This window comes from Filicampus tigris, chromosome 21 (genome assembly GCF_054856515.1).
Source record: "Filicampus tigris isolate MCC_2025a chromosome 21, RoL_Ftig_1.0, whole genome shotgun sequence".
Taxonomy (NCBI): domain Eukaryota; kingdom Metazoa; phylum Chordata; class Actinopteri; order Syngnathiformes; family Syngnathidae; genus Filicampus; species Filicampus tigris.
The window spans coordinates 2,899,710-2,920,866 of NC_141237.1; the positions used below are offsets into that span (position 1 = coordinate 2,899,710).

Below are 21,157 nucleotides of genomic sequence, written 5' to 3' on the forward strand. Positions count from 1 at the left end.
TTCAAATGGCACACTTCCTGTTTCTTTTTCAGCATGGCATCATGAGACTTTAATGGGTCTATTCATGAAAGACATGCCTACAAAATTTAGTGTTAAGTGAAACTGCCTTTGGGGGCTGAATTTTCAAAACACATTTGAGGGAATCCTGGAAAAGGGCCAAAATGAGCCTAAAAAAGCCACGTAAAACCAAAATGGCAGACTCCGTGTGTCTTTTCAGAAATGACTTCATGAGACTTTTTTGTGCGTGCGTCTACTCATGTTAGACATGCCTACCAAATCTTGTGTTGTTAGGTGGAACTGCCTTTGGGGGGCTGAATTTTCAAAAAGCATTGGAACGAATCCTGGAAAATGGACAAAAACGGGGGTCAGTCGGGATGAACCACTCTTGAGTGCATCTTCATCATCTTTCAGTTCCCTTTCTTCTCGTTGCCACCTGGAAGGCTTCCCACTCACAAGCCGTACACAATCATAAAATGTCTGTCTCAGTCTCCCTCAGATTATTTCCTTGATGTTTTTCTCTTTATAGTGTGTTTTGTCTTTGTAAAATCCTAATTTCCAGTGAGAACAGCACCGTCTAGTGGCTTGATTTTTTTACCCCACCTCGCTTTTAATTGATTCATTCTCATTAGTCATCATTTTATTTCCCTCCAACACTGACATCCTTATTGACATTGATTGCAAGTTTCCAATAAGGCGAGCATATGAATATTTACACGAAGCAGGAGCGTGGGAGAAAAAGGCGGCTGCTAAGGCCAAGTGACTCATCCTTGAACTGGGGAGCGATCGATGGTGTCTAAGTGAGAGAAGAGAAATGTTGGTCTCCCCCGAGGAGGCTCGGTAAAAGCACCGCAGGAAGACGACGAGGAAGAGCTCCTTATAAAACAAAAACCAGAAGGGCGCATCTTCACCTTTTATGGACGCTTTTACTGCCAGCCACTTTCTCATGTCCAACTCGTCGTCGTCTTTCTGGAATAGGATTCCATCAATCCTCCAACGGCATCCCGGGTATAAGGTTCCTCAGACATCGAAGCTCCCCAGACAATTGCTACCCAACTTTTCGATTGTCAAAAGATGCAGAGGGTTTTAGATGTCTGTGTTTTACTCTTGAGTATTACTTTTACTACAACGTCACAGTAACATGTTAACGCTACATCGCGCTACGATGTCAAGCTTCAACGTCATGCTAACGTCACGCTACGATATCAGACATCACAGATTACGGTTAGGCTACGCCAAAATGCTGCGTCATGCTATGATGCCACACAAAGGAAAAACTATGCTACAACATTATGCTACAATGTTGGGCAATGATGTCAAACTACGAGGTCATGTTTTGAGGTAAAGCTACGCTGTCCTGCTACGAAGTCACAATTCGACGCCGTTACAAGGCCACGCTAATGCTATTCACGTAGCAAAATATTTGCCTTTCAGCCATGTTTCCCTGCACTTTTTTTTTTTTCTTCCATTAACAACCTGTCCTTTTTTGAACGTGTGTTTGTGGTTCGTGCCGTCGCATTTTCAGCAAGGAAGAAAGACTCCGGGTGTCCTCCAAACAACACCTGCTTCTTGGCGGGGCTCAAGTGTGCTACGCCTGCGTCGTCCGGTTTAGGCCCGAGTGGCTAATGGGGCGGACATAGCAACAAATAAATCGCTTCCTGTCAGGTCAGCGTGCGTTCGTCGTCCTAGCGCGTGTGCCAGCACTGTGTTGTACATTTCCACAGGTGCCAAAAATCTGTGCCAACTCTGCGACCTCGGGGACGTCTTTTCTTCATCCCATGTTCGTCTTTGTCTGTCAGTGGGTGACCAATGGCGGCGATTAGGATTTAAGCAGGACGGATTATGGCAGGACGCGGTACACCCATGGGTTTCTAAGCAATCTGTTTTTTATGGGTTTTTACAGTGTACAGGCAACTTCCAATTTGGAGTTGTGCGCCTTAAGTGTAGTACCACAGTGTGCCACACCATACTGGGCAGCACTGAGTTCTAATGGAAGACATGCATCATAATTAAGGAAGAGGAAAATATTTTCTACAAAAAGCAAGAAACATTTCCTTATAATTAACACTTTGAGTTCAAAGAAAACTAAGATGAAATTTTGGGAGTAATCAAGATTTTGAAATTTAGAAAACATAAACAAAACGATTTTTTTGTGTTTTTTTTTTTTTTTTAAGAATGCAAATGTTTTCTCTTTTTATGAACCACAATTAGATTTTTAGAAAAAGCCAGATTTTTGTGTACATGAATAAATGCAATTTTAATTAACCAATGAAGGGGGGAAATAGCTAAACATATGCACCAAATGTTACAGGTGTCTTGGTAAACCAAATGCTCCGTGGGTGGATAGAAACCCAGAAGCGGGCCACGTGTCTTCTCTAACACGTAAAATCGCAATAAAATAAAGTGTCATTTGCGGTTTTAATGTGACAAAATGTGGAAAAGATGGAAGTTTGTGCTTACTTTGCAATCCAGCGAATGTTCAGATTCTGCACGAGACAGCTGCTGATTTTCGACGCCATCGCCATCCAAGGTGCTTTGGTGAACGATTTTCCTGGTTGCTTCTCTTGATTGCATTTAACCAGTGCTTTTTGGACTTGATTTTATCAAAAGGAAGCTCGTTTTCCAGGTGAGACGCTCGGAAAAGCATCCTGAAGTGACCGTCTTCATCACACGACGGCAGGCTGAAAAAAAAAAAAAAGTCATATTTAGAGGAATTGTGTGATCTGAAAGCACGTCATTAAAACAATTGACAATGTTAATTGACAATTCTTAATTGTCAAGAGGAAGATATCCTGTATTTATTATTAACGGCATAGACAGTGGGGTTGAAAAGTTTTTTTTTTTTTTTTTAAATGTCCCTTGGGCTTGTGACTAATTCATAAGGTGGCATTAAAGCTTCCTAAAGTTTAATTGCCAGAGTGATGGAGTCTGCTGAAGAGAAAATGACTTCAGGCCACTCCTGACGAAAGCAACACCTGCAAGACTTTGGGTGAGGAGTCCACACCAATTCAACAACCTGCCAACAACAAGGAAAGTGCAAAGGTGCGAAAGGACGGTTTTGTCTCCCCGGACCTGAACTACTTTTCATAGCGAAACAAGAAGTGGCATCAACACGCATCTCGGTCCGTTTACATGCAAAAGACACGCTTGAACCATGTTGCTGTAGGATCGTAACGTAGAGGAATCTTCAAAGGAACCAAGAAGTGAGCAAGAACAAAGCGACACGGGTGGGTGGCATGTGAAAATGACATGGGGTGAGACTAAAAGCACTTTGCTTCCTCACGACTCACGCTGGTATAAATACACTTCTTCCTGCCTTGCCATCTCCTGCCTGCGTCTAATCAAGTCTTCGTACTTTAACTCATTAACACCTGTGTCAAACCAGAAATCACATTTTCCCTGCCGATCCTTGTCTGTCACGTGATTAGCCTTCCCTGCTCTTGTTTTTTCACATTTCACATCCCACCTATGTCTAATCAAGCAGGTCTCACACCTGTGTCTGACCACCCAGCACTTTGCCCGCTCTTGCGTCACCCACAATTACCGAAAGCATCAACGCTTAGCCAGTCCTCCCGTCCGCCACCTGTGTCGAGCCTATAAACTCTTTGCCTTTTTCCTGCGTAACTAAACCATCAACTACTCGTCTGGCCTTGAGTCTTCTTTTCAACGGTCTCCTTCCTGCTGCCGTGTCATCACCTGTGGCTTACAGGTGGATTTTTAAATGCATTTGTTCAAGTTTGCACAACTTTATTCAAAGAATCAATGCGAGGTAAGAGGTCATCTGAATGCGTTCGATTTGTTACCGGTGAATGTGCAATTAGTATGGATTCATGAAGCCCACAGTACTGCGTTGCTATTGACGGCAAATGTAGGGCATTCACCAGAAAGGAGGAGGCGGCTCACACGTCGTTTACTTGTTACACTTTTTTTTTTTTTTTTTTTTGCACCTTGACCCTCGAGGTGCTTACTAAACCGCAGAGGGGACGCGCTCGCGCCGGTTCACGACAAAAGATTATGAATGGATAAGCAGTCGGTTAATTAACTACGGATTCAGCGGATGAATAATGTCAATGGCGCCGTGCTTTCTCGCCAATTCACAACATTTACTCCCAAACGGCTGAAGCACGACACACAGGCCAATTGTGAATAATTGAATTGAGATGACGTCCAACTTTTGCTGGCATGTTTTTTTTTCCCCTTTTTAAACATCTCATTAAGTCTGTTCGGTCTTGTGTGAGTAGTGAAGAGCTGCATTAGCAAGAAGGTCGAACAGCTCGCTATGTATGCTCCTTTGTTTATTTTTGGAACACACATGGAGAGTTCTTTTTTAAACTTTGGTGAGTGGCTAAAATGTAGCCAAGGCATTCCAGTAAGGAAAATGTGGAAGAAGTTCAAAGAGATTCTTTAAAATTTGGAGCAAAGTCTTTCAGTGGAACAAGTGCAAATTAATATAATGCGATGAGGTGAAGTACAACACAGCAGCTAAGTAGCACCCAATGTACAAATTTGTGATTCATCGATTTCCATGAGCCATGTTTAAATTATTCCCGGCAGTTTTTGGTTTAATTAATGACATCGTGCTCTGCGGATGTGCGAGGAGTGCATTTGGGTTACGTCTGATATCAAAGGCAGAACAAAAGAAATGTAAACGTACCTCTCGGCTCATCTAGACTAATTGAATCTGTGAAAGTTGAGCACACATGCCTTTGGTTGTAATGGAAAAGGCAAAGTAGCATATAAATTAAAGACGATTCTCCATTTGAGAGCTAGTCAATGAATAATGATTAGTAGGAACCTCTTCGGATCGGCCTTTTTTGTATTTATTATTCTACGAATGAATTAATTGTCCTTTTTGGCAACGTTACAAATTCTGAAAAGTAACCAATGTTTGCACATGAGCCTATCCTGGTAACATTAGGGGTCCCGAACACCCAGCATATTTACAATCAAAGGGTTGAAAGACATTAAAAGTGAAATTTCTAAAATACCGTACAGTGAAATTGATTTTAAAAATACCTAAAAGACTTTAATCAATGGAACGGCAGGAAAAACGCATCATTTTTAACCTGCATTTGTACTTGGGGCTGACTCCACTTCCATTGTCAACTTTGCTTGCTTATAGCATCACAGCTAAATGCCACACCACCATGTTTGCTTTGAAACCCGGGCTCCACTAAATCCACTGTACAGTATACATTAAATAGATTTTTTTTTTTAAACACACACACACAACTTTAATTTTGGGGGAGCTAAAACAATCATTTAGGTTGGAACAACTTTAAAATATAAATGATTCACATTTATGGCAACAATGCACAACAAAGCATGCAAGTTGCTTGCGCCAAAACAATTTGCTGAGTTGTTTTACTTATAGCTTGAACAATACAAGGGACAATTACAGTACTTCTGTCAACTCTCATTCAATTGTAGAAAATGCAAAGAAAGACATTTTTCACATTAACGAAACTTAAAATATTTTGTTGAAATTGACCAACTTAATGTCATCAAACTTTGTTGCCTTGAAAGTTTGACTTCACTCAACCTTTTTATCTTACAATGTCGAGAGGAGGCTATGAATGCTATGGCCATGTGATTGGTTGTGCTGGCGACGGCTTGGGTTGGGGGTTGTCGATTGTTTGCGAGTGCGCGGCTCAGCGGAGCAGTGGGCGATAAAAGCGCAGACATGCCAGGAAGGAGCGCAACGAGGGGGGGCGGAGCACACCTGCGTCCTCTTGCCGACACTCGACTCGCTCAGTAGCTCTTCTCGTCGGCCGCAGCAGCAACACGACCCGAAAGCCTCCCCACTCCGAGTCCGTGCGTAAAAGGCGCACAGGACGCAGCCCTCCTCCCCCCCCCCCCCCCTTCGTCCAGATGGCTTGAGTGACCGAGCGTACCGGATGCGAGCGAACTCGGCTCGGGTCCGAACTGAGCATGATCGACTCCAATGTGAGCCTGAGCTGCGCGCACTGCCCGGCGGGAGGAGGAGGCGCCGCCGCCGCCACGGCCAAGTATGAGGAGGTGTCGGGCTCGCCGCCGCCTCCGACGCTCAGCCCGACCGGTCACCTGCTGGTGGCCGTGTGCCTGGGCTTGATCGGCACGCTGGGCTTCCTGTGCAACTTGGTGGTGCTGGCCATGTTCTTGCGCTACCGGGCTTTGCGCACGCCCATGAACTTAATGCTGGTCAGCATCTCGCTCAGCGACTTGCTGGTCAGCGTGCTCGGGACGCCCTTCAGCTTCGCGGCCAGCATTCACGGACGCTGGCTCATTGGACGCGCCGGCTGCGTGTGGTACGGCTTCGTTAACGCCTGCCTGGGTGAGTTGAGCACGCGCCACTTGCAAGTTTCGCTCTCTCTTTTTTTTTTTTTTTTTTTTTTAAATGAAGAAAACATGGGACTTTTCTTCCTATCGTCAACATTACAACCTTGAGGTCCTGTTCCTGAAAGAGAATTTCCAGCAACGTGCTCATGATAAAAGACTTTAGTGCACAAGTATTCAGTGCTCACAAGAATTGAGAAAATAAACTTTGCACCGTTCGTTTAAAATTTGATGTGAAGTCCTTTTACTCTCAAATAATGATAATTTGATTGAGAATTTGGTGTTCCGAAAGGGGTATTTTATTCAGCACTCTAAATTCACATTGTATACCATCTGTGTGCATGCACTATAGTAATGTGTCATGGTATATTAAAAATGCTACAAAAGGAAAGTACAGTGCGCAAAATACACATTTTCGCAAGTTTACTGTGCAGTTTAGTTCAGTGCTCGTTGTGCAATTTAACCCTTTGAGCATTCATTGAAATACTATGACATTTAAAAAATAACTTTCGAGTGTTATTGGGGGCCATAACCAGAGTCAGAATAAATCTAAAAAAATAAGAATTCCTATTAATTAATTTATAATTCAGATCCCAGCCATGTGATCTGTGAAGCGGGGTGATCTCTTCTGAATGGTTGAGTGAGAACCACACGGCTCTTGACCTCACTGAGGTACAAGATGGTGACCATTTGCGAAGGGTGCGTAAATGACCAGAAATAGTCACTTGCTCTATAAAGGGTTAAGCAGAACACACACGCTGTCACACTTAATTGGCAAACATTCAGCGTGGCCTTGGCTTCCACTTATTTGCTACACAGCGAAGCCTCTAAAATGCATTTTTGGTTTATCAGTTCCATTCCGAAGCAACAGGTGTAAACCCACCCTTTTGCCCACCCTCTTTATGTTCGTCGACCTTGGCGAGTCGCCGTTAGCTCGCGCGTTAATGAGACACTGTCCGCCGCAATTAGCGCTCGGTAACCGTCAGCTGGCGAAGGTTTATCAACTTCATCAGTGCTTGCTTGCTCTGAAACGTTTTTTCGGAGTGTTACCTGAGGCTGTGCTACTGAGTCTTAAGAGGAAGTACAAATACTTGTGGGGAAAAGTAATAAATACTCAAAGTACAAATACCTGAAAATAGTAACAACTCTACTTTTGACACTCCCAGTTGAAGTTTAGTCTAAAACTAAACAAAAACGAGCGAGGATTATCGAACACAACACAACTCTGCTTTCTGCTAGCACACAAAGCAAAACAGACAGGCTATTGAATAGCATCCCTGTCAGTGTGAAAGCAACAAATATTTGAACACTAATGCTAGCAACACATGCAGACATTAAAATAGTCGTTCTTTGCAGAGGATAAAGAATATTCTCTTTTCATCCTCTCCAAAGAACGACTGATATTACTACGACTTAAGGAGCTGTGACCGTCCCCATATAGCTGCAGGTGTGTATTATATTGCGCCCAAGTGGCCAAGGTGCAAACATCAGGAGGAGCAGCTTAATGTAAATTGAATTAAAGTACCAAAAAAAGTTGCAAAAAACATGAAGCTTGTTTTCATTCTATTTCATTGTATATTGAAAGACAAATCCATTTCTTGAAAATGTCATCCTATTTAAGCAGATAACATTTTTGAGCTGAAAATCTAAGTTATTTAAAAAATTGCATGCCCATGTGGACATGGGCTGTAAGTAAAAGCGTGACATTTATTGTTTGGAACATTGCTGCCGCCACGCCGCCTGTTTAACGTTGGCATGCACTTGCTCCTCTTGGATACACACACAAACACACGCAAAAGAAGTCTGGGAAGCTGCTCACTTCCTGCCTGATTGCAGGAAGCAGGGCCTTGTTTGCGTGACGTCCAAACGAGAAGTGAGTGACTTGCTAATTGAGTGTCACCGCCAACTTGTGTGTGGTGTGCAAAGATGGCAAGAAGCAGCAGCAGCGGTGGGACGTGCTGCAGTAAGACCTGCGATAAACGAACAGGATCGTCCGCAGATAGGACACTGAGCCGTGATTAGGCCTTCTGCTGACTCAGCAGAGGAATGCCGGCCTGGCCCGCTTCATTTAGCCCCTCGGGAGGCGGGGGTACAAAAAGACTTGGGCTTGAGGTGAAAAGCCCATTAAAATCCCTAGCGAAGGATCAGAATGTGCCACGTATGAGTCGGTGCCAGCACCTGTGATGCAAACTATTAGACCCTCGGGGGGAAAAAAATGAAGGTCGTTAGTATGCGTCAGCAAAATGGCAAAATCAGATTAAAACACAGAACCTTAGGAAGTTTCATTTCATTAGCATAGCAAAAGAGATTTAAAAAAAAAAAAAAAAAAAAAGGCAATACAAAAACCAAACAAAAGCATTGTGACCAAGAAGGCTGTTGTCAAAAATGAACCGGCACACAAGAGCTGTGTGAGAATGTCTGCATCCTCAACCAATCAGGAGCCTGCGTTGCCCTCTAATCAGGAAGGCCGCACCTGAGTGGAGTCAAGTGGCTGCTGGACGAGCTCTTGGGCTCATTAATGCTGATTGGTTCTGATTTTGTCACCTGAGGCAATTTTCCCACATGGGGACTCAACAATTGAACAATTAGCAGCGAAGGAAAACTAATCATAGCATTAATTTTGTCGTTTTGTTAGCAAAACAATCGGTTAATCAATCTGAGGTTAAATTCGACCTCATTCGTTCTGCCTGAGTCTTAATTACTTGTCTTATTCTGACATTTTGGACTTGTTTTTGTGCCAGGAACCACTGTAATGTGTGTCTAATTCTTAACGTGAGAATGGGGTCCGAAGGGCCAGGTTCAGAAAGCGGCGCGCCCGTGCTTCCTGCTGAACGCCTTTCTCTTTCTCAGGCATCGTGTCGCTCATCTCTCTGGCCGTGCTGTCGTACGAGCGCTACTGCACTATGATGGTGCCCAACATGGCAGACGGCCGCAACTTCCGTCCGGCGCTGGGCGGTATCTGCTTCTCCTGGTTCTACTCCATGGCTTGGACCGTGCCCCCCTTGCTGGGCTGGAGCCGCTACGGGCCCGAGGGTCCCGGCACCACGTGCTCGGTGGATTGGCGCCCGCAGACGGCCAACAACGTCTCGTACGTGGTGTGCCTGTTCGCCTTCTGCCTCGTGTTGCCCTTCGGCGTCATCGTGTTCTCCTACGGAAAGCTGCTGCACGCCATCAGACAGGTGAGGGTCAAACAGCTTGTGGGGAAACCGGCAGAACTTGAGACCTTGGTTCATTGTGTCGCTGAATCTCTTTGAAGAAACCAGTTAACAAGCCTTCTTGGATTTCTATACGACATTTCACCCATGGTGGTACAGGAAGTCTCGAATTCACAAGGGAACGTGTCTCTGACAGGCTATAGCAGGGGTCTTCAATCCTGTTCCTCGAGGTCCACTGTCCTGCCTTTTTTCCCCATCTCTCGCTGCTGGAACACATCTGATTCAAATGATCAGATAATCGGCAATGTCGGCAGAAGCGGGTCTGCAGAAGCTGGATAACAATCCTGATCAGGTGCTGCAGCAGGAAGACAAAACATCCAGGAAACCGGTGCTCGAGGAACAGGATTGAAGACCCCTGGGCTACAGCCCTCTGCTCTACCACCGGAGTTCAAAGGTGTGAAATGTCAGTGGAAAATAAGATGCTCTGTGAGGCAAACTGCTTGGACCAACAAAAGTGAGTCGATCCCCAAGTGAAACTGTCCAAATCAAAACACTCGGCACAATCTGAACCACATAAATTGAGGTTGGTCTCATCAGACCACAGTCTGCTTGTCATCAGGAAAGTGTTTGTGGCTTTCTTGTGCCTCGTCTTCAGAAGAATCTTCCTTCTGGGATGACAGCCGTGAAGACCACATGACACCCATTTGGACACTTTCACTTGGGGTGGACTCACTTTTGTTGCCAGCAATTTACACATTAATGGTTGTCTGTTAATTATTTTGCTGGGATAGTGCGTATTCACTGTCATTCAATACAGAATGTACAACAACAGAATAATGATTTTGATTACCATTTGGCTTTTAGCAAAAATGTCTTCTGAAAATCAAATAAACATTTTATTTGTTAGTATGCAGTTTTCACGTTCAAAACGTGAAGATGCTTGCTTCCCGAATGAGCTCACGTTGGCCAGCTTTAACTTCTGGTGCGCGAGAAATGCTTATCCCTGCTGGATAAGCTTTTGTTGGCCTGACAAAGATTTCAGTGTGAGGAATGTGTCTTTTGCTTAAAGCGGATTAGAGAGTCTGCTTTGATCCTTTTGCAGTCTTACGACCCATGGAAATGGTCAAAATATGTACAATATTTCTTTATTTCATTTTATAGCTTTCATAAAAGTAGCGATTTCAGCACCAAACGAACTTACACAAATCCATAAGAACATTTGAACCCAAACTTTTTAAGATTTGAAAAGAAGCCAGAGTAGTATAATTCTTATTTATGTCTGCCCCTACCTTAAACAACTTCTTCGATAGTCTGTTACTTAGACAACAACCAAAACAACCTAGGAGGGTTCATCTGTGAGACCAAAACAGTTAAAAATCATAGCAAGGCATTTTCATGTAAACATTTTTTCCCCCATAAAATGTTTTCATAATTGGGTTTCCCCTTCTCTACTTAAACCCATTGACAAAATTTCTCAAAGCGTCTGACTAATTTGTGCATCTGGGGCACAATTGACCCAAATATGAGAGTAGTGTCACATAAACTAATGTTATAATTAAGTGCTTGATGAGCTGTAAATATAGTTTGGGGCTATACAGAATGTAATTATTTAACCAGTGAGTCGTCCGTGGCGCCTATGTGGGACGCATGAAGTCAATTATTGCCTCAGAGGGCCATGCTATATTTATGGGAAAATGTGATGCAACGCTTATATATTCGGAGCAATTGCGGATTACTGCTAAACGTTTTGGGGCTGTTATGTTAATTTGTGTTAAATGGATAAAATACTGGTGCTGTCATATGGCCCAAAGGCTGATTGTTGCGCACCAGGTGGTGTACTGTATATAAACAAGAAGCAGATTTAAACTTCAGATAAGCACAAGCCTGTGGACAAAATATGAACAGATTAAAGATTGATAGATATTAACTTTTCTAGGTCGATTCTTGCAAACACAGGCTTAAAATGTGCGTCTTTTTGTTCAATATCAGTGAGGGGTTGAAACGATTCGTCAACTAGTCATACGGTAGAGCGAGTGGGAAAGACAGACAGAGCAGTTGGAAAGCGTTTAGTTACGATCTTGAGAATGTCACGGTTATTTCTATTCCAGGGCTGACAGTACAGTATTACACGTATTACCAAAGACAGTTATCATGTCCATGGGAAGTTTATGACATCATTTCGAGTGTGTACAATTTTAAAGTTGGCCAAGTTAAGTCCGTTTTATAGCTATCAGTTAAATTGGCATGTTTTGCTAAATTCGGTGTGTAGCTAGACTTTGGTCACCAAAGTAATGTCGGTGACCACTGTACTGTGCTGAAATAATATCAACAACGACATGACTTTGACTCGACTTTCATCGCATTATAGTCCAAAATATCTTTAGTCGTTCAGGAATCAATTCATAAATGAAATTAACAATCGTTATATAGGTTGTGCTTTGGTTTTCATGTTTTTTTTACTGTTGTGTGTCATCTTTGGTGCGACACCCTCGAAGGCTGCATTCGATTTGTTCCTTGTGCACACTGTGCGTTTGTGTGTGGCCTTTGTTTGCACAAGAATTTCATTTCGTGCTCCATTTGCTGGTTCATGTGCCTTTACTGCGGTTTTCTCCCCAGAGCCTGCAAGTGCCCCATTTTATTTCCTTGTTCCCCCGCCCAACGTCAGTCAAGTCGTCAATCGAAAGCAAGAACAATAATAGTTCAATAGGTCACTCCATCTTGCTCCCTTTTGGGGTTACATAATTGATGTCACCACAATTAACATATCCCCGTGGTCAAAGAGCAGCGTATTTTGAGAAGGATGACCCAAAGAGGAACTTATCACTGGTGACATTTTCCTTAGAAATATACGGAGTTTTTTTTTTTTCCAATAGATGTTTAATTCCTCGAGGTCATCACGCAACTAATATTCATTTAGGTAATGTTCTCCTTCACCAGGAAGCAACCATTGTTTGAATAGAATAAATTGAATTCATATTCTTTTCTTACTAGATTAGATATATTATAAAATAAAACATATGTATGCATGTATTTTTTTTGTGTTGCATTGTTGCCAATTTTATGCCCATTGTTCCGTATTCATTGTCGCTGTCACGTCATGGCCGCCAGATGACAGCTTGACATGGTCAAATGTAGGTGGAGGCGTGAATTGCTTCATTTGGCTCACGTCCAAATTAGAGGCGAAGAAAAACACATCCAGATGAAGTGAGAGAGGAAAAACAATACCAAGCCACGGATGCGTTGATGGGGAACCAGCACCTGCAGTGGTTGTCATATTTAAACACACACCAGTCTATTGATGTCAGTAGCTTTTTTTTTTTTTTTTTTTTTTTAACTGATGTTCTGTGAATCTTTCTGCTAACCTAAAGAAATGTGTGGGGAGTTGGATCACTTCTTTGAATCAGTTAATCAGTCCGAGGTAGTCTAAACGAGGTAAATCCAATCAAAAACTCCAATCTAATTAGCGGGGGTCCATTTAGGTCACCTGAATCACTTTATCGACATCCGTGCATCTCAAACATCAACATTGCTTGTTTTTGGCGCTGATGATTCACATTCCCACACAGCATTTTCCAATTACATGGAAAAAAATATCAATTAATGAATCAATTACAGATTGGGGTCAAGTCCTTCATTGTTCAGTTTGGACAACTGTTTTCTTCTAGCTGTGTGGGAAAACAACAAGATCCTTAAAACATTGCTGGGGGCAGTTGGGTTCTGGGTATGGTTCAATTAGGGGTCAGGCTTAGTTTTAGTGGATCGGGTTAGGGTTAGTGGAGTTCCTAGTTCCTTGACAGCCTCAGTGTGCTTCCAGTAGATTTTTGCTCAATGCAAGATTTACTTTGAATTGCTTGTTGCTGCTCTCTGACTTTCTCCTGACTCTCCAAATGCAATATTCAAGATGTCAGACTGGACTGCTTGTCTTCTTTGTGTAGCGAGCAACGTCTATCCTTCCATCAATCAGTCGGTGGTGCGGTCCCCTGCCCTGACTCTGATCGATTCTGGCCACTTTTTAATCGCAGCGAGCGACATATAGGCTCCACTTTAAGCGAGCGTTTTCCACGGAACGCTAGTCAACAAATTAACCGGAGCTAAATCAATTCCGCAAGCAGAAAACAACGAGGAAATGCCGTTCATGCTTGCGGACTCAATCCTGAAGTTCATTCATGTAGAGCCTCAAAGTTCTGAAATGTCGGAACCATATCAGATGGAGCGTAACCGTGATGGCTTGTTCTGCTTTGGCTCCTTGGTTAATGCACTAATGGTTCATTCAACCAATAGACCAAAAGATGACTTATTGAGTGTCGTACCAAGATTAAAACTTAGGCGAGCTCCACACAAAAAAAATATGACGACAGTTTCAGCCAGTGAGAAAACTAAAGAAGTCAAACTATGCCTCGCTCGGTCTTTGAATTTTTGTAATGTTTTCGTACATCCAGTAGCACTTCATGAAAAATTTTCTGTCTTCAGTGTCATTATCGTTATTTTAGATCTCTACTGTACATCTATATCTACAGTCCACGTTTTGGAACACTATGAAGAAAATTATTTGGTTCCGTTGGTCCTCCTTACAGGTGCGCAGTGCCAGCTCGGTGGTGACGAGGCGACGAGAGCAGCGGGTGCTGGTCATGGTGGTCACCATGGTGGTCTGCTACCTGGTTTGCTGGCTGCCCTATGGCGTGGTGGCCCTGATGGCCACCTTCGGTCCCGGAGACACCCTCAGCCCGGAGGCCAGCATCATGCCGTCGCTGCTGGCCAAGTCGTCCACGGTTGTCAACCCTTTCATCTACATCTTCATGAACAAGCAGGTGGGCTTGTTGGCAACCTCTTTGACCTTTACACACCGTTTGTCAAATTTGACCGGCTTTACATTTCGCAACAATACCCTAAAAACCTAAATGTCATTTTGTCACCTTGAAATTTGGCAAGCTAAAGTTCAGAACATTTTAAACTGTCATTCTTTTGTACAAGCGCTACAAAGTTTGTGCATCATTGCAATTAGTTTAAATGTAATTGAATTCACTAAGAAATAGTACACCTATTCATCTCAGCAAACAAAATAATCACATAGCAGAAGCTAAGATAGGCTAACGTTAGGCTAGCACGGCTCAATGTCATCAAATTTGCAGGCCACAGGGTACTTCGGAATTAGCGTTTCATATCAGCATTAGCATACCAAGCTAATTGCTAAGCTAATGGCTGGAGTAGCATGAAACTAACACTTGAACATTTGCAAAATAATAGGGGTTTAGCACATTAGCATTAGCACATTGGCTAAGCCAATAGCAAACATGAATACAAATATATTTGTCACAATTACAAAAATAGATACTGGTATCATAAGTCCTGCCATGATTGTCGTCACTGAATTGAATTAACTTTTTTTTTTCCTCTCTAAACAGTACAATGAGTGGACACAGGACACAATCAAGTCAATCTTTCCACATTCTTCACACTGACCCAAATTTAATTTAAATTCTGCGAGATACCTTCAGGACATGTATCCACACAGCAATGGATTAGTTTTTCTGAAGCAGTCCTGGCTTTGCCGCATTACTGTTAGTGCTATGACATTTAGACAATTTCCATACCTTCACATTTCAAATCATTTCTTTGAACAAAAGTGCAATTTTTCAATGAAAGTAACTGTTCATGCTAATTTTGTCCACTGGAGGTCGCACTGACCAGCACTTAAATGACATAAGTGAAATTGGCTACTCATCAGGATTTGACACTAGAAATTGATGGGCAACTTCATATAAAATGCAGTGACAGAGTTGGTTTGGTGGAATCCTTTCCTTTTTTTTGTCCCCACAATTTTACGTAGACATTATACACACCCAACTTGAACACCCATTGTTCCCTTCAATAATTCAAATTGACATGAGAGTGACAGTAAGGGCGGTTTAAAGTAAAAAAAAGTGCAATCGCATGGGCAATATATGTGTGTGTGTGTTGTTTGCTGCATCCCTGTATTAATTTTGGTAATGAAGTGTCGCCTCCACGGTTAAAAGTACAATCGATGCGTTTGCTCTGTTTACACGGGAAACAGCTAGTTTTCTGTGAAAGTATCATTCTGATTCTGGGCTTAAATTTAAGAACTTTCCCCTTTGGATATTTTCTCGAAGAAAGATGCAATATTTAATATTTCATTAAGAGTTCTGACAGTATTTGATGAACTTTTGCGTCACTCGGCAGGCAGCTGAGATTTGACCGATTATACGTTGCGCGCCGCATCAGTCGGCGGATCAATGGAGGCATTTTCTGGCGTCTGGGGTGGAATTTACAAGCAATGCTATTTATTGCTTGACTTTTGTTTGGACTGCTATTTGTCATCCAGGTGTCACGTCAGTGTTCTTAATGAGAAAGCAGACTTATTTATAGACACGGTGAGGTCTCCGTTAGGGCTGCAGTTCCGTTTACAAACAAAGAAGCCAAGTACAAGATCAATAAACGGAACAATATTCTTCGCATTTAATTTTTGATTTTCGATGAAGGAAAATGGGAAAAAAAAAATGAATGTGACGCGGACTCAAAAGGAAAAACGAGACGTGAACGGAAGAAAAGAGCAGATTGAAGATGAACCGATGTAAACGGATGAAAGGAATAAGTCAAGATAAAAGTGCAGCAGTGACTTATTTCCAAAGAGAGTAGACACGGCAGAGTTCTGACCTTTTCGCACGCCATTATTTCATGTCTTTGTATCTTCTGTCACCGCACTTGATCTCACGGCTTCTCTTCCGCCTCCCGGGAGAGATGATTACTTTTGATAAAAAGCTAACTGTCCGACGTTTGGGGTCAGAGCTGCGCGGCGGTTTCAGTCTTCAGTTCCTCCCAGCCCATCAATATGGACGCCCTGTGTTGAGGCGAGTTGAAGACTTCAACCGCCACACAGAACATCTACGACCGGAACCCCCATTGAAGGCGCTCTACCAGGAACGAACTCGGAATATGCTTTGGCCATCTCTATAAAAGTCATGAAGGGGTTTTGTGTACTCCCGAGATTGATTATGTTGAGCATGTGCCATAATTCATGGGAACCTATTGACGAAAGTCCAAAGACTTCTCTCAGATATGCAAGTATCTTGGGGTCGAACATTTCCAAAGACATTCACTTCTCAAATCTCCGTGGCCACTTCCCTTGAACAGCAAACTTCACAACAGGTGTTTGATCCATGAATGGACCAACATTTCCTGATTGAATTACGGTATTCCAAAACTGTCTTCACATTTTGATATCAAGAGACCAGGGCGACCCCTAACAATTGATCAACGGTACCCCCCCACAGAGCGTCGTCAGGAGGTTGCAACAGATCGGAACAGTCACGGAAAGGCAAAGAAGTGGACGTCCTTGGACATTAAAAACGTGGCTGGAGCCTGTCCTAGCTGACTTTGGGTTGAAGGCAGACTAAATCTTGAAATCAAATAAAAAAAAAAACAAAATCAACCATTCATATTCGCCTTCACACCATCATTGTCTGGGAAACGGAACATGGAAGTCAGGCCAGTGAACCGTGACACTCTCGGTAACCACATAGTGAGAACAGCAGAAATGGTGACACTGGTTCAGATGGTTATAAAAGGTCAACTAGTAGTTATGCGGCCCCCTGGGGAAATGTAGTAGACTTCAAGTATACGTGTGGAACAGGAGAGTATACTAAGTACACTACGTTTATCCATGGAGACCACCAAGACGACTTGAACGCATCTTTTGAAGCCTTCTGATGTGATTTCATTTACACGGATGATGTGATATGTACACTAGATTGTTCTGTCCCTAATATACCTACATATTGTAGATTCTAATAAATTGTCAGTGTCACGAGATGCAATCTGCATACCAATTCTGTGTGTGTGTGTGTGTAGTTCTACCGTTGTTTCAGAGCCTTCTTCAGATGCTCCGCCGTAGAACGAGGCTCCACCCTCAAGACCTTCTCCAGGGTGACCAAGACGCTGCGTAGCGTCCGACCGGAGCTCCGCGACCGCCACGTGTCAGCCGTCGCACCGTCCTCAGCTCACGCCACGCCACAATCCGTCCACCAGTCCTCCGAGGCAGACGATCGGCCGCCGAGTCTGACGAACGGTCAGAAACCAAAACTGACTCTGGTGGCTCATTACAGAGAGTGACAATCTCTTGATTGGAGACGGTTTAGACTGCATGACTCCAAAAAAAGTTACCTTAACAGGTAATTTGGTCATCTCCAAACTTTGAAATGTCCAATTGTTTATCGTTTCAGTATTTTTTTCAGTGAAGGTCAATCTAAATTCACCAGGAAAGGTGCGTTTTAGGTTCATCCGTAATTTACAACCAAATGTCCAATACCTCAAACTTTTTTTTTTTTTTTTTGAGAGTTGTGGATGAGTAAACAAGAACTGGACTTGGACCCCGAGCGACTTCAACACAAACGGGGATCTTTGGCAGTTGGTATCCACACAAGTGTTTCCTTGAAGCTCTTCTCCTATGAACGTTCCGATGAAGGATACGACAGATGTAATAAACTTTGGTTGGATGGTGTACCTTTTGTGGACAACTCATTTAAATCTATTCGGCTGGCAAGTTACGATGTGAAGAAGGTCAGAACAAATGGCTGAAATGTTACAACACTGCCCACACAGAAGCAACGTGGAGAGCCTGCTTTCTGAAGCAAAATGCTAATGAGCTAAATGTTCATAGGCTAAAGTGATGATCATAAATTGTTTTTACGCACAACAAAAGGCTCCAATTGCCAACTTGTGAATTACAGACACTGCTACCAGCCAAAAGAAGGCCATAATCCTTCCATTAACGTGTTAGCAGCATAAGTGAAAGCACATAAGAGACATGTTGCCAAGTTGCTCAATTCGTAGATAGCAAAACCTGTGTAGATATGTTGTCAAATATTTTCTAACAAATGCAAAGTTATATAATCCTCCCATTTGCATATTAGCATCATACAAAGAAATACATGATAGGACCTAACACACGCTACGCTAAAAGCTCAAATTGTGTCTTTTTACTTACCAGTTACATGGGTAAAAATCTTTAAAAAAGTTGACTAATGAACATTCAGCTACAAGCTAAAATATTTTCCTTCTACTGGCACAACTGTTAGCATCGTACATCAAGGGAAGCATTCAGAAGGACAAATACAAACAAACAAAAGATTCAAGCTTGTGTACATGGTGTGCGAATGAACATCTACAAAGCTACTTTCTCTCTATTAGCATTGTATCTAGAGGGAACCATTCGACCCAAGTGAAAGTCGTTCAATTCCTACGATACCAAATCTGCAAATATAACTTATTGGGTCATTCTCGCAAGAGTGCAAATTTACGCGAATGTGACGTGTATTTGCCAGTTCCAGTTTAGTACTGCATGTAGAGCTACATATTGTCACTGTTGGAATCGTTGCATCTCCAAAATTACAACTTTAAGAAATCTCAGAAATTCAAGTTGCTGGGATGCCTTATACTGTATTCTGCAGCAACATCAACATAACACCACGGCAAAATCATGCTCAAACGCTAATTTGATAGACCAAAGAAAATGTTGATACGATGGCATTGACTTAAACGTTATAATATGGCACCGGCCCGGGCTGACATACACACAAGCCTGTTTGCTCCTAAAATCTTTTTAGCCATTTAGAGAAGAAAAAAAAAAGCGAGCTGCATGACATAATCAAGCTAATTGCTCTGAAAACGGGGGTACACCAAACACAGCACATGACAAATTAAATGGACTACATCTTAACACATGATGGTTGAGAAGGAAAAAAAAACAAATGATACGATGTTGATTACCAGTTTTTACCTTGAAATAAATGGTGCGTTTTTCAAAAATGTTAGTGCCAAACAATTGTGGAATGACTCACAACACAACTCAATCTTTTAAATCAGCAGTTACTAACAGGAACATCTCCATGTCCTGTCGCCCCAATTTCTCATTGTTTTTCCTCCACTCGCACTGCATGCCACGACTTATTATTCGAGGCATTATTCACGGCAGCTAAAGCAAAGATTAGCATTGTAAACGGCGACAAACAAGTCACGCTTGTAGAGATGGAAGGGAAAATTAACGCATCATGAATGAACAATGAGCCGAGGGCTGCACAAAGTCAATAAAACCAGTCCATCTTGTGGAGAACAATGCTTTCATTGCACAGGCAGGAGGATCGCTTTCAAGCTTCTTCAGGGCTAATCATCTGAATCAGGTGTGTTGCAGCAAGGAGAGATACACACAGGACAGTAGAGTAAGCATTTTTTTTTTTTTACGACCAGGCATTTTTTGTCTCTTTTTGTTTTCTTTCAAATCATGTATAGTAAGGCCTTTAAAAAAAACTGAATTATAACATGTATAATACGGTATTAAACAATAACCATACATCATCATGTATAGTAAGGTATTTAAAAGAAAACAAAAAACAACCGTCTAGTATGATTTGTTTTTTTTAAACAACCATGTATAGTAAGGAATTTGTTTGTATGTTTGTTTTTTTATTGCTTTTTTAAGAAAATGACCATGTATATTAAATGTGTTCCCATATAGTAGGGTATTTAAAAGAAAAAAACTATATCAAGAAAGATTTTACTTGAATCTTGATTTTACTTGAAAGTTTCTTACAATTGTGTTGTCAGCGAGTATTCAGATTTTTTGACCCACTGACCGTCTGAGCAGTGAAATTCATTTGCCAATAAAGCCCTAGCGGTGCTGGTTATGTTCCTTGAGGGATGCCAAGAGACTCTTTTACATTCTTCTCATTTCAGACTTCACACACAGACAATTATGCTGCTTCTAATAGGACACACACACATACACTGCATACTGTTCTGTTCATCAACATTTATTCAGTTAGATTTAGCCACGCTGGGGGAAAACAAAAAGGGCTGCTCTACTTTTAGCGCCACTTTTCATTTCATTTCCAAACTGTTCCATTACTTTGCTTTAATTAAATTGGGGGACATAAATAGGGGAGTGCGTGGGCCCGATGGGCAGCGCTAAGTTTGGCTAAGAGACGCAACACACATTAAGAGAGAGAGAGAGCGAGAAGGCTGGCAGGGATTTCAAAGAAGATTAATATTTAATCAGACGCGCGTAAGCGAGGGACGTGCCCCCTTGGAGCGACGGGCTGCGGCGGCTTGATGGATGAGCGAGGATGGCAAGATAAACACAGCTCATCTCCAGGACCCCACAAGGGTGCGGCGGGTGAGGGTATCCAACACGGCAAGGTTGCCACGACAACCCAAGGCGACGTTGTCCACCTCGCCTGGCTGAGCTTTCGGCCCTCGCTTGACACGAATGACTGAATGTGGACAAAAAGACGCCCGCAGGCGCCACCTCAAGGCTCTCCCAAATCAACACAACGCCAGCGTGCCCAATGACTAATTGCTTTCAATTGTCATGAAATAGCAGCCATTTTCATGTCAATTTACGATGAAATGACTTTTTTGTCTCGAAGCAATGCTGCTTCACTTTGATAAGACCCCCCACTCCTTCTTCAAATGGTGTCCTCCAACATTTACACCGGTCCACCCCAGGGAGGATTGATGACTGGCTCACTGTCCTTGTGCGTAAACGCACACAATGTCGAAAAAAAAAAAATAAAGGAAATCTGGTTAATATGCATCACAAGCGCATCAGCGCAAGCCGTCTCCTTTGTAGTCCTCAAAGAGGCACTTGATGCAACACTTGTTGGTGCGTCTATTTTTCA

At 42.6% G+C, this 21,157-nt stretch overlaps 1 protein-coding gene and 1 long non-coding RNA gene across 3 annotated transcripts in view; one reads left to right on the plus strand and one right to left on the minus strand.

The window, feature by feature from the left end:
* LOC147127140 (uncharacterized) overlaps positions 1–21,157 on the minus strand; it is a 46,319-nt gene that overhangs the window by 21,352 nt on the left and 3,810 nt on the right. For both annotated transcript variants that reach the window (XR_015084202.1, XR_015084203.1), the window contains exons 2-3: positions 17,340–17,540; positions 2,458–2,678 (exon numbers count right to left, since the gene is read on the minus strand). This is a non-coding gene — a long non-coding RNA (uncharacterized LOC147127140). The remainder of the gene's footprint in view (positions 1–2,457; positions 2,679–17,339; positions 17,541–21,157) is intronic.
* On the plus strand, positions 5,654–20,174 carry tmtopsb (teleost multiple tissue opsin b). Its single transcript, XM_086020417.1, has 4 exons — positions 5,654–6,310; positions 9,163–9,491; positions 14,042–14,275; positions 17,334–20,174. The coding sequence occupies exons 1-4, from the start codon at positions 5,929–5,931 to the stop codon at positions 17,592–17,594; spliced, it is 1,206 nt and encodes a 401-aa protein (XP_085876543.1). The 5' UTR covers positions 5,654–5,928; the 3' UTR covers positions 17,595–20,174.